Genomic DNA, 20,046 nt, shown 5'->3' on the forward strand with positions numbered 1-20,046 from the left:
TCGAATTAAACAACTAGGAACAATAAAATCAAAAACAAAAAAGATGAAGAAAAGCAAATAGAACTATATATCCTATAATTGGTCTATAATTCATAAGGACAACAAAAATTTTCAAGACCCTCCTTCCAGAATACTGAAGATATGGTTCTCAAATTCATAATTTACTAAGGAAACAGGTCTATCATCTTCATGGTGCTTTTCTAAGTGACATGAGTTAAAACTAGCTATTTATTAAAAATCTACAGTGTGTCAGGAACCTGACCTACAGTTTTCATTGATTTTGGCCATCAACAGTAAGTAGAAGACATTATTCCTTGTTTCTTAAACAAGGAAGCTGTGAAGATGCCAAACAAGGAACTTGCCAAGGTTCCACAACTAGCAAATGGCAGGCAGGATGGACCCAGATCTCCAGGAACCAAATGTCTTTGCTCTTAACCATGAGGTCACACTGTCTAGCGCTTTTCAACTGCAGAATCAAACCCATTTCTTTTATTAGAGTTTATTGATTTTTGTGTAAGGCTAGCCCATAATTACTGGAACCAATATGCTAAAACACCATTTAAAAAATAATTTTAAACAACATTCAATTGTGCTTTTTGTTCCAAAAGGCTCAAAACACCCTGTAACGAGAATGTACTATACTTAGTACATCAGTACTAAGTGCATCAGCCCGATGTGGCCGACTATATCTGGGCCTTTCAAATATTAGAAAAGTACTTGCGTGTCTATATTAAGAAATGCATTAACAATAAAAGCTCAATAAACTGATCAAATTATTCTGTGTAATTTCTCAAAGCAATTTAAAAAAATAGCTGAAAGTCTAAGCTATCTACCCACAGTAACCCTAGCCACGTTAAATAAGCAATTCCAAATCGAATTTAAGATGTATCAGGAAGATGGCAAGTCCCACCCTTGCTCTGACATTTACTACATCCATCGGGTGTGTAGTAAAGCAACCCCATCAGGCTGCAGTGTACTTGGGTGTTCCAGCAATTACCCTGCCACCTTAATTACTATAAGCGCAACCACGGTTAAAATTTTAAATGCTTCTATGATCATCTTCCTCGTTTCCTTTGAACCCAGTGAAACGTGAAGAAAACTTGAGTTAATGGAACTGACAAGCTTTTCTGAGAACGAAGCAAGGGAGGTAAATAAAGATAAGTGGAGTTGGAGGAAAGCGCTAAAAGAGAGGGAACGAAGTACTAGGATTTTAAGTTTTAAAAATGTAATGTCTACGTCCTGCTCTTGGTATCCAGGGGACATTATTGCTAAAAGGGAGAGAAGAGTAAGCTAGGAGTCATCTTTCTGGGGGAGAAGGTCCGAAGCTGAGCCCCATGTCGCCTTGCTCACGCCGCGCCCACCTCCACGCCCAGAAAGGTCTTCAGGAGCAAATCCACCCACCAGGGACCGAGGGCGAGGGGTGCAGAGCCCACCGCGTGTACATTTCCGGGGAGACAGGCAGGCCTAACCTCCCAGACCAGGACCGCCACTGCGCCAAGCCCGGGCGCGGCGACCTTCCCCGCCCCGCTCCCTCCCCCGGCTGATGCAACCCACACAGGTCTGCGGCCGCGGCCCCTTACCTAGCGGAGGGTCTCCCGAATTCACAGTCAGACAGAGCGTCGCCATCTGCACCGGTCCGCCGGTCTGTCAGCGCGCCTGCCCGGCCACCTGAAACACAACCGACTGCCCAAAGCAAGAAGCTGCAACGTGGTGTGCGCCGGCTTGACGCTGCCGCAACCCTCGCCCCTCCCCCGCGCCGCGGCCGGCGTCTTGCCGCACAGCGCAGTGCGTCATCACCGCGCGCCCCTCCCTCCAGCGGTAGGCCCTGGAGGTCTCCTAGGGTCAGGAGGGCCAACGTGGCCAACGGGCTCCAAGCCGGTGACCAAGGAGAGACACTGAAGCGGAAGACGTTTTACGACACTTCGTAAAGTGAAAGTGAAGTCGCTCTGTCGTGTCTGACTCGTTGCTACCCTGTGGACTGTAGACCGCCAGGCTCCCCCGGTCCATGGGCTTTTCCAGGCAAGAATACTGGAGCGGATTGCCATTTTCTTCTCCAGGGGATCTTCCTGACCTAGGGATCGAACTCAGGCCTCCCGCATTGCGGACAGACTCTCTACCATCTGAGTCACCAGGGAATCCCAAAGTGAGAAAAGTAAATGGTGAGATGGTTTCTGCAGTGTGATGGGTGGTCACCAGAAGCCAGAATTGAAACAAACGGGCTCGTATAGTTGAAGCAGGAGGTAGCTGCGCCCCCTCGGTGCCCCACCCCCAGACACTCTCAAGATATCAATAGCAGAATGATTGAGAGAGGAGGTTGGGCCCTAATCAGATAAAAGCCTAGAAACCACGTATTTATCATGCTCAAAATCGGGGAGACCTTCCCCTGTAGCCCCTTGGAGGTTAGAAGGGGAGTGATGTCACGCTACCCGTAGGCCTCTTCACTGGAATCCATCTTGGCTGAGAGATGCACTTGCACACGTGGGAGGATTCTAAGTTAAACCGAACACAGGCTCAGCACCAGACAAATGGAAATGATTAGCCCAAGAAACCCGGAAGAAATGCTCCACAAGAATGCTTCAAACTACCAAGCGGGTGCAACTCTCTGAGTCCACCCGTGTATCCACTCGAACTGTATGCTTTTCCTGCTAATAAACGTGTTCTTTGTTTCCTTACTTTCTGTCTTCATGGGAATTCATTTCTGCAGAGCTGAAGGGCCAGGGCCTTGTCACTGACCATTGGTCTAGTGGCTAAGATTCAGTACTCTCACCGCGGAGACCCGATCTCAATCTCTGGCGGGGAAAGGAAGCCCCACTTCAAGCCGTGGCAGGTCAAAGCCACCCAAGATCACATTTGGTGCTGAAACCCAGGAATTCAAGGTAAACCTTGGGCTTCACCCAGCTGTGGCTTGAGGCCACTGACTTTCGCTCCTGCTTTCTTTTTCTCACTCTCCGTTTCACTTTCAAGACCCACAGGGCATAATTTTTGTCTACTCAACACTGAGGATGGCAGAGGGGTCCCCCAAGCCGTGCAGATTCAAATAACACTTGGGTGACAGTTGACTCTGTCCTTTGGGACATGGTGGAAATGTGATTTCCAAACGTGCAGGAGCTCAAGGGGTCTTTCTCACCCACTCTCCCTCTGTCCTTGTCCAGTATGGAACCTTCCACCAGGCTTTTCCTTCCCACCTTACTTGCACAACAGGGTCTCTTTCTCACTTCATCTCTTGGCAACCTTTTAGGGAAGGATTTCCTGGATATTATTCCTAAACTGCGTCCCCGCCACTGCCAAACCCAATGCTGCCTGTGAAACCAAGTCATCAGCTGAAGCCCAGTTCTTTTACACCTGCCAGGACGAAAGGGCAAAGGATTTTGGGTTTTTCTGCTGTCTAGTGTCTCACCTCACTCAATGCCCAGAAATTTACTGTGAGAATTTCTCTGCCTCCCGGCCCTTGAGCCTTCAACCCTGTGCCATCTTCCATAGTGCCCGACTCCAGTTTCTTCAAGGGTTCTATTTTGCAACTGATGGACCCCCTTCACTCCAGACCTTGGCAGCATACACACTGCTACAGACAGCTTATCAGGCTGGCCGCTACCCAGAAGCCAGAATTATAAATTTGGTAGATGCTCAGTCACGAGGAACACACCCCAGCGTAAGAAGACTTATCATAGGACATAAACTGTACAGACGAGGGATCCCTCCTAAGGAAAGTGCTAGCAGCCAGTCAGCAGTGGTTCAAATGTCCTCCCCTGGCCACCTGGGGAAGACACCTTCTAAAGGTACTCAGGGAAACCAGAGGTGTTCAGAAGCCTATAGGACGGTAGAGGTTTGGAAACTCCATCAGGTTAGGAAGGAATTTGGGGGGGCACCCTGAATTCCTTCAGGTCAAAGTCTCCTAGCAAATGTTTCTGGAACAACAAATTCCATTTCCTGGAGCTTTCTCGGTTGCAGGTTAACAGAAAGTCTAGGAAAGGGAAAACTTAAGTTCTACTGTAACAGTGCCTGGCCTTCATATAAGTTGGGGAATGGAAAAAAACAACCTGAAGGCGGGTCTCTATAATGCCATTCTGCAATTGCATATTTATTGCCACTGGATGGGAAAGTGGACTGAGGGTCCCTCTAGTCAGGCTTTCATGGTCCATTACCAAAATTCCACCCTATGTGGCTCTTGTAATTCAAAACCTGGGGAACCAGGAAAAAAAAAACAACATCATTTTAGATGATCCCCTTCAAAGCTCTCCCATCTCTGAGGGGGATACCTGGAGCTCCCCCTGCTCCTGACAGTATCCCTCCTTTTCCAGATCCATCTGACCGAACCCAAACTCTACCTCCCCATGTCCCTTCATCCCCTCAGTTACCCCAGGAAGGAGAGACTAGTCCCTCTGTCCTCTCGCCAGTGGAGCTTCCTATCACCCAGGATCAGGGAAGTTGCACCCTCTTAGGGAAGTAGCAAATGGTGGGACATTCAGAGTACCCTTTTATAACCAACTTAGACCAAAGCAAACAAATGATTTTCTGAAGACCCAAGTAGGATTTCATGAAGAGTCATGCTCTAATTCTGGTTATGACTTAACTTGGTAGGATGTCCAAGGAGTCCTGTCGGGTTGGCCAAAATGTCCATTGGGGTTTTTCCATAAGATGTTATGGAAAAACCTGAGTGAACATTTTGGCCAACCTAATACTTACTGTACTTCTGAGAAAAAACAGAATCTGGACAGCAGCCCAGAGGCTTGCTGAGTAACTTGCCGGAGACCAACCTGAATACGCTCTGGGTGGAGATGCAGTCCCAAACATAATTCCTCAGAATTATACTTCTTGGACAGGGACAGAAGCCAGGAAGCTCATGATCTAACATGTATTAAAAGAGATGATAAAGTATATCAAAATGTCATTTAACTGTGAGAAGGTTAAAGGAGTGACCCAGGAAAAAAAAGAAAATCCAGCTCCCTCTATCACAGGCAGCTTGTGGAGGCTTTTAGGAAGTTGATCCCTCTACTTCCAAAGGTCAGTCCCTGCTGGGACAACACTTTTTATCAGCCAGCCCTCCCCTGATACTATTAATATGTGGAAACTTCAAAAGTTAGAATTTGACCCACAGACTTCCATGCCTCAACCCCTGGATGTGGCCCTTGGAGTATTTAATAATCAAGACCAAGCTTCAGAGGGAAAGCTGAAGAAAAGACACTCCAGGGCTCATGCACAACTGATAACCATTGCTGTCGGCCGCGTCTTGCGACCTCAGGACAACCCAAGGGGTCCAAAAAAGTCCAACTGTCCGTCTGGAGGTAAGACCAACAAGGAGGAATGCTACAAATGCAAGTCAACTGGCCACTGGGCCCGAGATTGCCAGAAAGAACCCCGCTTCCCTCCCCCAGGCCATGTCTAGCCTACAAACAAGCAGGTCATTGGAAGAGGGACTGCCCTCAGTCCCAAAGGGGGAGAGGGACTCCCACTCCTGAAGTGGCCATGCTGGATGACTAAGGTGGTCCAGAGATTGTAGCTTCTGATGGTTCCCCCTAACAAGAGGTCTATCTCCATCAAGGCGCCCCGGGTAGTCCTTGACATGGCAGGTAAGAAAATCAGTTTCTTAGTTGACATGACATGGGAGCCACTTAGTCTGTCTTAATTTCTCACACTGGACCTCCCTTTTCCAAAAGCTGTACTGTAACTGGTATCAATAGAAAGCCTCACAGCCATTATTTTACTGGGCCTCTCACTTGTCAATGTGAGCAGCAGTTGATTTCATGTGCCTCTTTAGTTGTGCCTGAGTGTCCCACCCCACTACTGGAAAGAGATCTTCTGAGCTCTATCAGGGCCATACTCCAGTAAGGAGGCTGCAATACTTTCCCTTGACTGACTAAGACAGACCAGGCAGAAGAGCAAGGTCCTATTCCCAGCGATATTGTACAGAAAGTGGGTCCAGCAGTGTGGGGACAAAGAAATCCCTAGAATGGCCATAAATGCCCAGCCTGTAAGAATTCACCTTAGGCCTGAAGCTGCTTGTCCTAATAAGAGAAAAGTTGGAAGGAAAAAGGATCCGCATTAAGGGAACAGATACCAGGACAAACATGGATGGAAGGCGTTGGGTATATGGTTGCAGAACATTTCTGTAACAATAGATTTGGATGGCTAGCTCTTAAACCCTTAAACTTGTTAGTCTATTGTACCCCACCAGGATACATTTTGGTATGCCAGGTAGATAAGAAACCATGGGCCACTAATTGCCTGCACAGTAACTCCATGTCCACACAGTATATGCTGGCAACTTTGGTTACTCCTTTCTCAATTCACTCTTTAAATGAATTTAAGTTTACTAAACCCGTTTACCCGATTAACTCTAGGTTTACCTGGTGGCATCCTAGATGGAGATGCCTATTTCTTTGCATACACCTTGTTACCATGGTGGGGGGTAGCCGGCCATCAACATGTTCTTCAAAACTTATCTTTTACTCTTAACCACCATAGCTAAAAATACCACTAACTCTCTTACTAATTTACAGAAGTCTCTAGATTCACTGGCCAACGTGGTATTTGACAACCGTCTGGCCCTGGTTTATCTGTTGGCAAAACAAGGAGGGGTATGACAGTTGCCAACATTTCTTGTTGCACATACATGAACACCTCTTCCCAGGTATAGACCGACATTAAGAAAACGCAACAGCAGGCCACCTGGCTTCAACAGACAGTTGACCACCAATCCTCACTATTCAGTATGGGTGGGGAATTTGAAAGCTGGTTCTCTAACTTGTTCTCCTGGATCCCGCAAGGTATGAAAAACTTTCTGATTGGATGTTTCCATTTTCTTATAACCTTCTTCATGGTTTCAGCCATACTGATTTATGTTAAACGTTTAGTATTTCTCTATTCTCAAGAAGGAAGGCCTCAACCTGTTGGTCCCAGGCCTGCTTCTTGGACTGAAACGTCTTAGTTGCAGATTTGCAACAGTAGAGAAGACAGCAGGGCACTAGGAAAAATATAAATCAGTGTGGCCCATATGCTGACCTTATTCCTAACCGTGCTTGAGCCTCTGATTTTAACAGTCTTACTGATCATTAGCCCCTACTTCGCTAATTACTTAGTTTGTTTTCTCTAGGGCATCACAGGACAATGGTGATGCAGGGACTCCAGCCACTTCCCAAGGCAGATCCTGCCACAATCACAACAGAAGCCACCTTGAGGCCCCTTTAATGAGATAGGGTAAGAGCTGTGTGACCCCAGCTAGGTAGGGTCTACAAGCCCCTTGCCAGCCTGAAGAAGCTACAGAAGACAGACCTTCGCCCTTCATCTTCCCAATAAAGTTTTCTTGGGGTGTACATCTCTCAGGGAGGATTTGAGGCAGGAGAGTGATGGGCCCCCCACCAGGGTGAACAGTTGGAGTTCGTTCCCTATGACAGAAACTCCAAAATATCCATAGCAGTTCAATCAAGAGAGGAGGCTGGGCCCTGCTCAGATAAAAGATAAGAGACTATACATTTCTTATTCTTGAAGTCAAGGAGACTGCTGACTGGGAAGCTTGGAGGTCAAAATGGGAGTGATGTCAAGCTACCCATAGGCCTCTTTGCTGGAAGAGATTGAGAGATCAATTTTGGCTGAGAGATACACATGCACAGATGGGAGGATCCCAAGATAAACCAAATAGACTCAGAACCAGGTAAAGCAAGATGATTGGCCAAAGGAAGCCTGGAAGAAATGCCCCACAAAAGTGATTTAAACTGCCACGAAGGTGCAACTGTCTGAGTCCACCTGTGTGTCTCTCCATATGTACTGTTCTCTTTACCTCCTAATAAACACTTTATTTCCCTACTTTCTGTCTTTGTGGGAATTCATTTCTGCAGAGCTGAAGGGCCAGGGCCTGACCACTGGTCTAGTGGCTAGGATTTGGCAGCTCTCACTGCACGACCCAACCTCGGTCTCTAGCTGGGAACCAGAAACTCTGCTTCAGGCCGCTGCAGCCGAGGCCACCTGAGATCATACTGTCCGGGGCACTGTATATAGACACCAAAAAAGTCCTGGAAGCATGTACACCAACAGCCATGGTTACATGGGAGATGGGGGAGGGTTTTTATGATGTTTCCTCAGTGTTTTCAAAAGAAGAGTGTATTTTCAAGAATTACCTTCGAACTTGAAAAATGAAGGATTTATTTATAAAAAGGCATTGTTTAAAGGCATTGCCCCGATTTGTCTTGGCTCTATTTGCCTGGGCTGTGCAAGCATGCTTTTCAGAGGTCATCTGTCCTCTTAAACTTCGTGACGTGTGTGCTGGCAAGTGCCCTGCAAGCATACTCCAGGGGCTGGTATTATAGCTCAAGGGGCCAAGAACTGATTACAAAAATACATCTCAGCCTCCTAAAGACATCTCTGTTTTCACTAAGGAGTGCTGCTTACATTAAATATGAGCCTCGAGTGCTTACTATAGCTATATAGTAAGCTATATAGTAAGGCGTCATCTGTGCCTGTCCCAACCCATCACCAGATGGCTACATCTTACTTGTGGCCAGCCTCCAGAAGCTAAGACACCTGCATCAGAATAGGACCATTTCCCTCACCCTACCTTCCTATTAGACTCTCTGAGGATGAGATCCCTAATCTCATTTTATCAAGTTCTCCAGGTGATTATATGCATACCACACTCTGCCTTTCTGCCTCTCTTTGTTGAATTGATTTCTTTGCGGCACAATTCTAGCTCTCTATGTTCTTGTTTGCTGAAACCTTATCTTAGACATCCTTGGATTCCCCACAGTGCCTGGCACATACTGGGGGTCCCTCCCACTCTATCATAATTGGTATGGGAAAGAGGATGCAAAATCATTGATTGCCCAGGGAGTGGGAGTGATACAGAATTTACTTGGAAAAATACAATTACAAATTGGGAAACAAGGAAAATAAATTTGCATCTGTTATCTTACAAAATTTAGGTGTTCTTGCAACTATGTGTTAATTCTTCTTCTTAGAACAAAGAATATATTAAATATTGAATGTTTCTTTTTACTGTTTGGCTTTTGCTGAGCAAAGAGGATGAGGCAAGAGCTCTGGGCCTGGAGCTAAAGAGCTGTCCTTGTGGAAAGCACTGCCTAGAAAGGACTTAAGAACAAAACCTTGCATATGTTTGCCTATTAAAATTCACCAACAAACTAGAATTGGTTTTATTTATTCCATTTGGGGGCAAGTACAGAAATGTGAGCTTGCTTCATGACCAACTAGTTTGAGTGCTATCAGGAAACCAGATCTATGAGAGACCTGCAAAATGGAAAACAAGGTCACCTGGGATCTCAACCAAGTTTAAAGCATACTTATTTAAAGTAATGCTCAAAATTCCCCAAGCCAGGCTTTAGCAATACGTGAACCGTGAACTTCCAGATGTTCAAGCTGGTTTTAGAAAAGGCAGAGGAACCAGAGATCAAATTGCCAACATCCGCTGGATCATCGAAAAAGCAAGAGAGTTCCAGAAAAAAACATCTATTTCTGCTTTATTGACTATGCCAAAGCCTTTGACTGTGTGGATCACAATAAACTGGAAAATTCTGAAAGAGATGGGAATAACAGACCACCTGACCTGCCTCTTGAGAAACCTATATGCAGGTCAGGAAGCAACAGTTAGAACTGGACATGGAACAACAGACTGATTCCAAATAGGAAAAGGAGTACGTCAAGGCTGTATATTGTCACCCTGCTTATTGAACTTATATGCAGAGTACATCATGAGAAACACTGGGCTGGAAGAAGCACAAGCTGGAATCAAGATTGCTGGGAGAAATATCAATCACCTCAGATATGCAGATGACACCACCCTTATGGCAGAAAGTGAAGAGGAACTAAAAAGCCTCTTGATGAAAGTGAAAGTGGAGAGTGAAAAAGTTGGCTTAAAGCTCAACATTTAGAAAACGAAGATCATGGCATCTGGTCCCATCACTTCATGGCAAATAGATGGGGAAACAGTGTCAGACTTTATTTTTTGGGGCTCCAAAATCACTGCAGATGGTGAGTGCAGCCATGAAATTAAAAGATGCTTACTCCTTGGAAGGAAAGTTATGACCAACCTAGATAGCATATTCAAAAGCAGAGACATTACTTTGCCAACAAATGTCTGTCTAGACAAGGCTATGGTTTTTACAGTGGTCATGTATGGATGTGAGAGTTGGACTGTGAAGAAAGCTGAGCACTGAAGAATTGATGCTTTTGAACTGTGGTGTTGGAGAAGACTCTTGAGAGTCCCTTGGCCTCCAAGGAGATCCAACCAGTCCATTCTAAAGGAGATCAGTCCTGGATGTTCTTTGGAAGGAATGATGCTAAAGCTGAAACACCAGTACTCTGGCCACTTCATGCAAACAGCTGACTCATTGGAAAAGACCCTGATGCTGGGAGGGATTGGGGGCAGGAGAAGGGGACAACAGAGGATGAGATGGCGGATGGCATCACTGACTCGATGGACGTGAGTTTGAGTGAACTCCGAGAATTGGTGATTAACACGGAGGCCTGCTGCTGCTGCTGCTGCTGCTGCTGCTGCTGCTGCTGCTAAGTCACTTCAGTCATGTCTGACTCTGTGTGACCCCATAGATGGCAGCCCACCAGGACTGGCGTGCTGCAACTCTTGGGGTCGCAAAGAGTCAGACACGACTGAGCGACTGAAATGAACTGAACTGAACTGAACTATTTACTTAATTGCCTCATCTTGTTCTGAGGAGTAAATCCTTCAATTGCTCATTGAGAAACAGGATGAAAACATCATTTTAATTGAGGAAAACAGACAATAAGAATGTAAAAGGTGACACCAAGAGAGAAGCTACGTGTGTATTCAGTTGCTAAGTCATGTCTGACTGCAGCCCCGTGGACTGTATCCCATCGGGCTCCTCAGTGCAAGGAATTTTCCAGGAAAGAATACCAGAGTCGGTTGCCTTGCTCTCCTCCAGGGGGGCCTTCCCAAACCCAGGGATCGAACCTGAGCCTCTTATGTGGCCTGCATTGGCAGGGGGGTTCTTTAGCACTGATACCACCTGGGATGATCTAAAAAGTTAGAATCAAAGCCAAGAGGAAAAATATTTACTGTATGATGAAGAAAACATAGCTGTGCTGCTACTGGTGCTGCTGCGTCACTTCAGTTGTGTCCAACTCTGTGCGACCCCATAGACGGCAGCCCACTAGGCTCCCCCATCCCTGGGATTCTCCAGGGAAGAACACTGGAGTGGGGTTGCCATTTCCTTCTCCAATGCATGAAAGTGAAAAGTGAAAGTGAAGTTGCTCAGTCGTGTCCGACCTTCAGCGACCCCATGGACTGCAGCCTTCCAGGCTCCTTCGTCCTGGAATTTTCCAGGCAAGAGTACCGAAATGGGGTGCCACAGCTGTGCTAATAGACCAGAATTAAATACAGAGACATTCTCAAACTGTCTTATAGAGAGGGGACCATAAAATGTTTCAACACATACTATAGAAACTGATACATTGTTTATTTAACATTTTTTTAAGTTTGAAATGAATGAATGAGTGGATGAATGTGTGTAAAGCAATCTATAATACACCATGCTTGCTCAGTAACCCACCTAATAACAGACATGAAGACCTGCAAACTAAAAACATGAGTTAAATGTAAACTGCATATATGGTTTTGTAAGAACTGGAAGAGGAATAATTTAAACTAGTTCCTAACCTAACAGGATTCTTGATGCTTTATTTAGAAGCCGGTTCTTTATAATTAAATTTATGTAACTTATTGATCTCCTTATTTTAATATGTGATTTATTTATTTTCAATAGAAAAAAAAGAGAAATTCAAAGTACGTTTTTCTGTTTATCTCTTGCTATTAACAAACCACCATAATATTTAGTGGCTTAAAGCAATACCACTGTTTTATTATATCGCCTATTGTTGTGGGTTAGGAATTTGGGTAGGGTCATTTGGTGCTATTTAACTGGAGATTGTTGGCAGATGTGCTAAGTTGCTTCAGTTGTGTCTGACTCTGCAACCCTATGGACTGTGGCCTGTCCCTCTGTACATGGGATTCTCCAGGCAAAAATACTGGAGTGGGATCCTGCAGGGGATCTTTCTGACCCAGGGATGGAACCCATGTCTCTTAGGTCTCCTGTATTGGCAGACAGGCTCTTTACCCCTAGCGCCATCTGTGAAATTACAATATAAACTCTTACTTGGTACTTGGAATGGGAAGTCTGGAAGCCTAAGCTCTGCTTACTCTCCACATTTTCTCAGATCCTTTCCATGCTATACCTCAGGCAGGGCAGAAAAGACTTTATAAGTAGTGGCTAGCTGCCCCAGGAGTAGAGGTTCAAAAAGACCAAGATGGGACCTTTTTGTTAGCTCAATGGAAAAGAATCCACCTGCCAATGCAGGGGACACGGGTTTGCTCCCTGATCCGGGAAGATTCCACAACTAAGCCCGCGTGCCACAACTATTCAGCCTGTGCTCTAGAGCCTGGGAGCCAGAACTACTGAAGCGCATGTGCCCTAGAGCCCATGCTGCAATAAGAGAACTCACCCCAGTGAGAAGCCCATGCTTACCCAACTAGAGAAAAGACTTTCAGCAATGGAGACCCAGCACAGCCAAACATAAGAATAAATATATTTTTTTTAATGACCAAGGTGAAGACTGCAAGTCTTCTTCGGGAGTCACACAGCATCACTTCTGTGGCACTAGACTGGTGACCAACGAGTCACAGGGCCCTCACAGATGCCAAAGAGAGGGCTGACTATACAAAAAGCATGACTGCCAGGAGGTGTGGTTCACAGGGGACTGTAGTGGGTGGACTTGTGCTCCCTGGAAAGGATATGTCCAAGTTTCCAGTACCTGTAAATGTGACTGTTGGAAAATAGAGGCTTTTCGTGTGTGATAAAGTTAAGAATCTCATGAGGACATCATCCTAGAAAGGAGAAGGAGATGACTCATGGAGGGAAAGACAGATACAAACAGCAGAGTGATGCAGCTGCAAGCTAAGGGATGCCAAGGATTACTGAAATGTCCAGGAGTGAAAGAGAGGTATGGGATGGTCTCCTTCAGAACTTTCAAAAGGAACCAACTCTGCCAACACCTTGATTTTTGACTAATGACCTCCAGAACTGTGAGAGAATAAATTTCAGTTGCTTTAAGCCACCTGGTGTGTGGTCATGTCTGACAGCAGTTCTCGGAAATTAATAAATGGGCAATCTTTGCAGACTAGCTGTTACGAAGTGTAAACTACAAATTGGTACTTGCCGTGGGCACTTGCCATCTACCGCTACAGGGATTAAATTATGTGCAGCTGCTGACCTTCAACACCCCCTGGTAGGAGTTCAGGGTGGAGTGCAGAAACGAGGCATTTTGTGCTCTGGGAAAAGCGTGCAGGACAGGTCTTCAGATAGTTAGATATTTTCAGAAGCCGATTCTATGAACCCAATTCTTGTATCTCATCTCTAGAAAAGCACTAATATCCGTCCTGGTGATGACTGTTCCTTGTAACTAGCAGTAACCTTCTACAAAAGATGTGTGCTCGACTACATGTACTGTTCCTTCACCAAAATCACGTGTATACTGACCTTCCCTCCTGCCTCTTTGGAGCAGTTTCTCGGAGCTATCTGTGGCGCTGTCTTCTGAGCTGCAGTCTTCATTTTGCCCCAGATAAAACTTCACTAGCAACTCTCACACTGTACATTTTTTTAAGTCAACAAAAGTTTTAAAATTCTTCACCGTCTTACTGTATACAGATTTTTAAAATCATGCACCTGATTGTGTTGCAGAGTATTGCAGCAAAAATAAAGGTGAAACTTTTCTTAAAGGAAAATGAGACTTTGATTTTCTGATACACAAAGAAAGTAAGGAAACAATGAACAGGCTGGGGAAACAAAATAAACAGGCCTGAAAGAGTTAAGTAATCCTGGCTATTCTTTAGCTGTTGCTACTGACAAACACTTGTGGCTGGATTCACTCTTCACAAGGCTAAACAAAGCTGATTACTTTCCGACTCCATATGAATTGTACTCTGCACCTGGTTTTCTTCTCCCCCTATACTCTCTGGGAGCATTCTGCAATTTCAGAAAGATGGTCAGGTCTGATAACTTCGTGACACCAGATCCAATTACTGACTTGACTGATGCCTGCTGTGGCCATTTTGAAACTTTGCAAAAGAAAAAAAAAAAAAAAGCAAGACTTTCATTGACATATAAAACATCCCCCTATTCCCCAGAGAAGGGGGCACAGTTCTTGAGGCACTTGCCTGCTGTGTATTCCCCCCTGCCAGGCAAAGATAGAATCCATTTTTCTCATTTCTCCAAAATTCTGTCTCCATATTTCTTTTCAGCGTTGGTGCACAGAGAGTCAAGATTTTTGGCATCAACAGCAGTCCTCTCCTCTAGCTGTGCCTCTTATAGAAGGCAGTGCAGAGAAAACCATAATTATAAAAGTTGTCTACAAAAGTTGTCATTTATATGTACCAGATTTAGCAGATACTAAAAAAGAAAATGGTGATTATGGATAACTTGTTTTTCTTCACAACTGCTGTGAAAGTGCTACTAGAAAGCTTATGTAGACTGCGAAAATATCCTTAGTGAATACATATTGTTTTCAAGTTTAAAAGGAATATTTTATTTTAAAATACTTATAGGTAAAAATTCTGCAGTTCAATAATTCATGGGAAAGAAAACTTGAGATGAAGAAAATATAGATTAAAAAATTACAAGTATAATAGGTCTTCAGTTTGAAAATGATAGCACATGACTCAGTGAAGCAAATGCCCAATTTGCATTTGATCTGTTTCATAAATTCAAAAAGTCAAAAGAGGGCAATGCTTTCTTTTCATCATCAGTATTTCATCAGCCTGAGGCCAGCTCTGTGTAGAGGCTTCAGAAAACACTGCATCCAAAATGAAGTACTTTAATGAACACAAGACTTAGAGCTACAATAGATCATGCCAAAAAGCCAGGAAATGTGCATCTCCGTTTTCCAAAAGCCTCTGACTCAATTAAAGAAACCCACAAATTAAAGAAACCCAGTTCATGTTGAACTGAACATCACCAACAGGCTCTATAGAGAAATGATGTGTCAATTTCTTCAGGAGTACTTGGATACTGTTAAGAAATTTTACCTAGTCAGCATGGAATCTGCTGTTGCAAATACTGTAGAAGAAAGTAATAAGATTAATTCCTGGGTGGAAAACAAACAAATGAAAAAATATCATTTTCTAAGGCTTCACTCTGCCAACCTGGCTCTGGTGGGACATAGTTATTTTAAAGGGCAGCACAACCAGGACCTTGATAAAGAAAACACAGAAGGGGGAGAATCTTAGCTGAACAAGGATGTGAGCAAATCCATGCAGAGGATAAAACAAAGCAAGTCCTTTAATTTCACCTTCTTAAACGATGTGCAAGCCAAGATCCCGGAAATACCATACAAAGCAAGCATCATTTTGCTGATCCAAGCTTCATTGATCGTGCTGAGCCAAGAGTGACTTTGCTGCTGCCAAATGGAGTAAATTGTCTGCAGAAGCTTGAGGATAAACTCACCACTGAGAAAGTAATAGCCTGGGCCAAGCTCACAGAATATGGAAAAGAGTGATCTGGATTTGTACTTAACCTCAGTTGAAACTGGAAAAGAACTGGGGCCTCAAGGCCTTTTTGGGAGACTTGGGGATGGTGGACCCCTTCAGTCAGTAGGACACCAACTCCTCAGGCACCATGGTATCTAAAATCCTGCACGAGTTCTATCTGGAGGTGACTGAGAAGGACGTAAAGGCTGCAGCTACCATTGGCATGGAAAGTGTTCCAGCATCATTACCAATTTATGAAAGTTGCTATTGTGATCACCCTTCTCTTTATCGAGCATTAATAAAACCAACAGCATCATGTTCTTTGGCAGATGCTTCTTCTCTTTAGATGCTGTTAGGCTGTCGTACTTTTGGGAAAAGTTCACAAAGTGGTTCCAGTAAATTGATTGCTAGATATGATGGGTTCTCTTTGCTTCATTTCCCTTTCCAATATCATAGTCATCACTAAGAATTTAATAGCTGAAGTAGAATGTCCATCAATCTCTCTCCACACACATGAGAAATCTACTTTTTTCCCCATTAAAATTCCCTTTGGACGAAATCTTTAAGATAAGGTAAAGGAGTATTTCAATACTATTATCTTCTAAACTTGAAATATCTGTACCTTCTAGTAATCACTCTCATTTCACTTCAACCCTTACAATTTTTTTTAAAAAAAGAGCTTTTATTTGTTTTTTGGCAGTGCCATTTGGCTTGCAGAATTTTAGTTTCCTAACCGGGGATTGAATCCAGGCCCTCCACAGTATTGTAACTAACTGGGGTCCGAACCAACTGAACTGCCAGGGAATTCCCACATGCCCACCTCCCCCCCCCAAAAAAAACCTTTTTTTTTTTTTTTGCTTTTAATGACGTGGCCCCTGCCCACCTCACCAACCTCACTGTTAACACTCTTCCTTTCGTTCACCTTACTTCAGCCTACTCTGGCTTTCTTTACGTTTTTGTTTTTTTCTTTCTCTCCTCAGAGACAATTATTTGCATTAGTAAACCCAGCTCTTGATATTGTTAACCTCTTTAGTATAACAAAGACATCACACCTCAGACATCACACCTCAGAGAAGACATCCCCGCTCTATCTAGAGGGTATCTTCTTCCTGGCCCCCCTTCCTGGCCCCAGCTGCTTCCCAGCTCTTCTTCCTCCTTGGTTTCCTGTTTAGCCACTTTCCACAATCTAAAATAATTTCATTTCCTTCTTATCTGTATCATATTATGTATAATATTCTCTCTGTCATTGCTTTACAAGACCATGACTCAACAAACAGACTTACATCCGCTGTTGAAGTGTTCAATACCGAGAGCTATGCCTAACATACAGCAGGTGATCAAATCTGCTGCCTGCATTTGGAAGAGCAGAGTCTTAACCACTGGACCACCAGGGAAGTCCCTCAAAAAATATTTGTCGACTAAATGAATGATGGAATAGAGGCCAAGGTGAGAGAAAACATGGGGGAACTTTAAATGGTTGAGCCTGGCTGCAGTGTTAAGCTGGTAATCAGAGGTGAACCCAGAGAAGGAAGAAGCTGTCACATCAAGAGGCTCATATGTCAGGATTTCCCTGGTGGCCCCATGGTTAAGACTTCATGCTTCCAATGCAGCAGGTGCCTGGTTTGATCCCTGGTCAGAAAACTAAAATCCCACACGCTGCATGCCAAAAAAGAGGGATTCATGTCATTATACTTCACTTGCATTTTATCCTAAAGGCAATAGCAAGCAATACAAGATTTCTGAGGAAGTGAGTGATATTAATGGATTTTACTTTATTTTTTAAAGTCAACATGGGGCCAGCGATAGATGGGTTGGAGAGGAATAAGTGTAGAAAGGAGACTAGTCAGGAAGACACTGAAGTGATTCAAGGAAGAAATAAAGGGGTATGAGTGTGTGAGTTAATATAGAAGCAATGGGAGTGAAGAGAGGATGCAGACTTCCAAATATGCCACCTGGATAACTCAAGTTTTTATATAGGAGCCTACAGAAAATCCCTTCAGAGTTATTCTCACATTGCATTTAGATTTTTTTTAAAATTAGGTTTAGTTCACTGTTTTTAGATAGAGAACTCTATTCTTAGAAAGAGGTAATTGCCAAACATGGCCAGTTATCAGGATCGACTTGGGCATTTGTAAAATAAAGAGGAGTAGGCAAGAATCTGCCTGTAGTGCAGGAGACCTGAGTTCGATCCCTGGGTTGGGAAGATCCCCTGGAGAGAGGCATGGCAACCGACTCCAATACTCTTGCCTGGAGAATCCCAGGGACGGGGGAGCCTGGTGGGCTGCTGTCTATGGGGTCACAAAGAGTCAGTCATGACTGATGCGACTTAGTAGCAGCAGCAGTACACACTGGGAAGAATTAAGAATTTTTACACATGAAAATTCAGAGACACCTGTGAAACATCAAAGTAGGATTTTGGGTGTAGAAATCTAGAGTTTGATTATTCTAAACTAGACACAGATATTGGAATTCTAGGTAAAAGACCCATCAATGAAGTCATTATTTGTGGATTAGACCACCTAGCGAGAACCTAGGACAGAATCATGGTGAATACTGACAATCATGGAAAGGGAGACAAAGAGAAACCAAGAAAGGAGACTGAGTAGGAGTGGCCAGTAGGGAGAAGAGGAAAAGCAGGACAGTGCGAAGAGTTCGTTATAAGGGGCAGGGGCCAATGGTGTCAAAGCCACTAAGACTTCCTGCTGGACGGTGGGTGTCCTGGAAAACAGCACTCCATCATCTTCTCTAGTGAGCGCTATCTTCAAGTTACTGCTGAGTCCCCATTAACAACACTAAAGCTTTTGACTGTGTGGATCACAACAAACAGTGGAAAATTCTTAGAGATGGGAATACCAGACCACCTTACCTGACTCCTGCAAAACCTTTATGCAGGTCAAGAAGCAACAGTTAGAACTGGACATGGAACAACAGACTGGTTCCAAATCGGGAAAGGAGTACATCAAGGCTATATATTGTCACCCTGCTTCAGTTCAGTTCCGTTCAGTCGCTCAGTTGTGTCCGACTCTTTGCGACCCCATGAATTGCAGCATGCCAGGCCTCCCTGTCCATCACCAACTCCCAGAGTTCACTCAAACTCACGTCCATCAGTCGGTGATGCCATCCAGCCATCTCATCCTCTGTCATCCCCTTCTCCTCCTGCCCCCAATCCTTCCCAGCATCAGAGTCTTTTCCAATGAGTCAGCTCTATGCATGAGGTGGCCAAAGTACTGGAGTTTCAGCTTTAGCATCATTCCTTCCAAAGAACACCCAGGACTGATCTCCTTTAGAATGCAGAGTATACCATGAGAAATGCCAGGCTGGATAAACCACAAGTTGGAATCGAGATTGCTGGGAGAAATATCAATCACCCTCAGATATGCAGATGACACCACTCTTATGGCAGAAAGTAAAGAGGAACTAAAGAGTCTCTTGACGAAAGTGAAAGAGGAGAGTGAAAAAGCTGGCTTAAAATTCAACATTCAAAAAAACTAAGATCATGGCATCTGGTCCCATTACTTCATGGCAAATAGATGGGGAAACAGCAAGAGACTTTATTTTCTTGGTCTCCAAAATCACTGCAGATGGTGACTGCAGCCATGAAATTAAAAGACACTTGCTTCTTGGAAGAAAAGTTATGACCAACCTAGATAGCATATTAAGAAGCAGAGACTTTGCCAACAAAGGTCTGTCTAGTGAAAGCTATGGTTTTTCCAGTAGTCATGTATGATGTGAGTTGGACTGTAAAGAAAGCTAAGTGCTGAAGAATTGATGCGTTTGAACTGTGGTGTTGGAGAAGACTCTTGAAAGTCACTTGGACTGCCAGGAGATCAAACCAATCAATCCTAAAGGACATCAGTCCTGAATATTCATTGGCAAGACTAATGCTGAAGCTTAAGCTCCAATACTTTGGCCACTTGATGTAAAGAACTGACTCACTGGAAAAGATCCTGACGCTGGGAAAGATTGAAGCCAGGAGAAGGGGGCGACAGAGGATGAGATGGTTGGATAGCATCACCAACTCGATAGACATTCAGTTCAGTTTGACTGAACTGAACTGAACATGATTACCCAAGGGGAAACATGGGATGGGAGAGATGTTACAAATTAGGATCTTATAATTAATATACACACACTACTATATATAAGATAGATAACCAACAAGGACCTACTCTATAGCACAGGGAACTCTACTCTATACTCTGTAATAACCTATATGGGAAAAGAATCTATGTATGTATATGTGTGTGTGGGTGTTAGTCTCTCAGTCTTGTCTGACTCTGGGACCCCAAGGACTGTAGCTTGCCGAGCTCCTCTGTCCATGGAATTCTCTAGGCAAGAATACTGGTGTGGGTTGCCATTCCCTTCTCCAGGGGATCTTCCCAACCCACAGATCGAGGTCTCCTGCATTGCAGGCAGATATTTTACCGTCTGAGACACCAGAGAAACCCAGTGTGTGTATATGTATAGTTGAATGGGTTTGTGGTACACCTGAAATTAAGACAATGTTGTAAATCAACTATACTCCAGTAAAATATAAAATGAAAAAA

General features: G+C 44.2%; 1 protein-coding gene across 1 annotated transcript in view; it reads right to left on the reverse strand.

The window, feature by feature from the left end:
• The window catches only part of EPRS1 (glutamyl-prolyl-tRNA synthetase 1), a 65,159-nt gene extending 63,235 nt beyond the window's left edge, over positions 1–1,924 (reverse strand). The window contains exon 1 of the mRNA XM_069545374.1: positions 1,581–1,924. Within this exon, the coding sequence (XP_069401475.1) occupies positions 1,581–1,626 (46 nt within the window). The 5' untranslated portion in view covers positions 1,627–1,924. The remainder of the gene's footprint in view (positions 1–1,580) is intronic.
• Between the last annotated feature and the right edge of the window lie 18,122 nt (positions 1,925–20,046).

The sequence above is a fragment of the Ovis canadensis genome, chromosome 12 (genome assembly GCF_042477335.2).
Source record: "Ovis canadensis isolate MfBH-ARS-UI-01 breed Bighorn chromosome 12, ARS-UI_OviCan_v2, whole genome shotgun sequence".
Classification (NCBI taxonomy): Eukaryota; Metazoa; Chordata; class Mammalia; order Artiodactyla; family Bovidae; genus Ovis; species Ovis canadensis.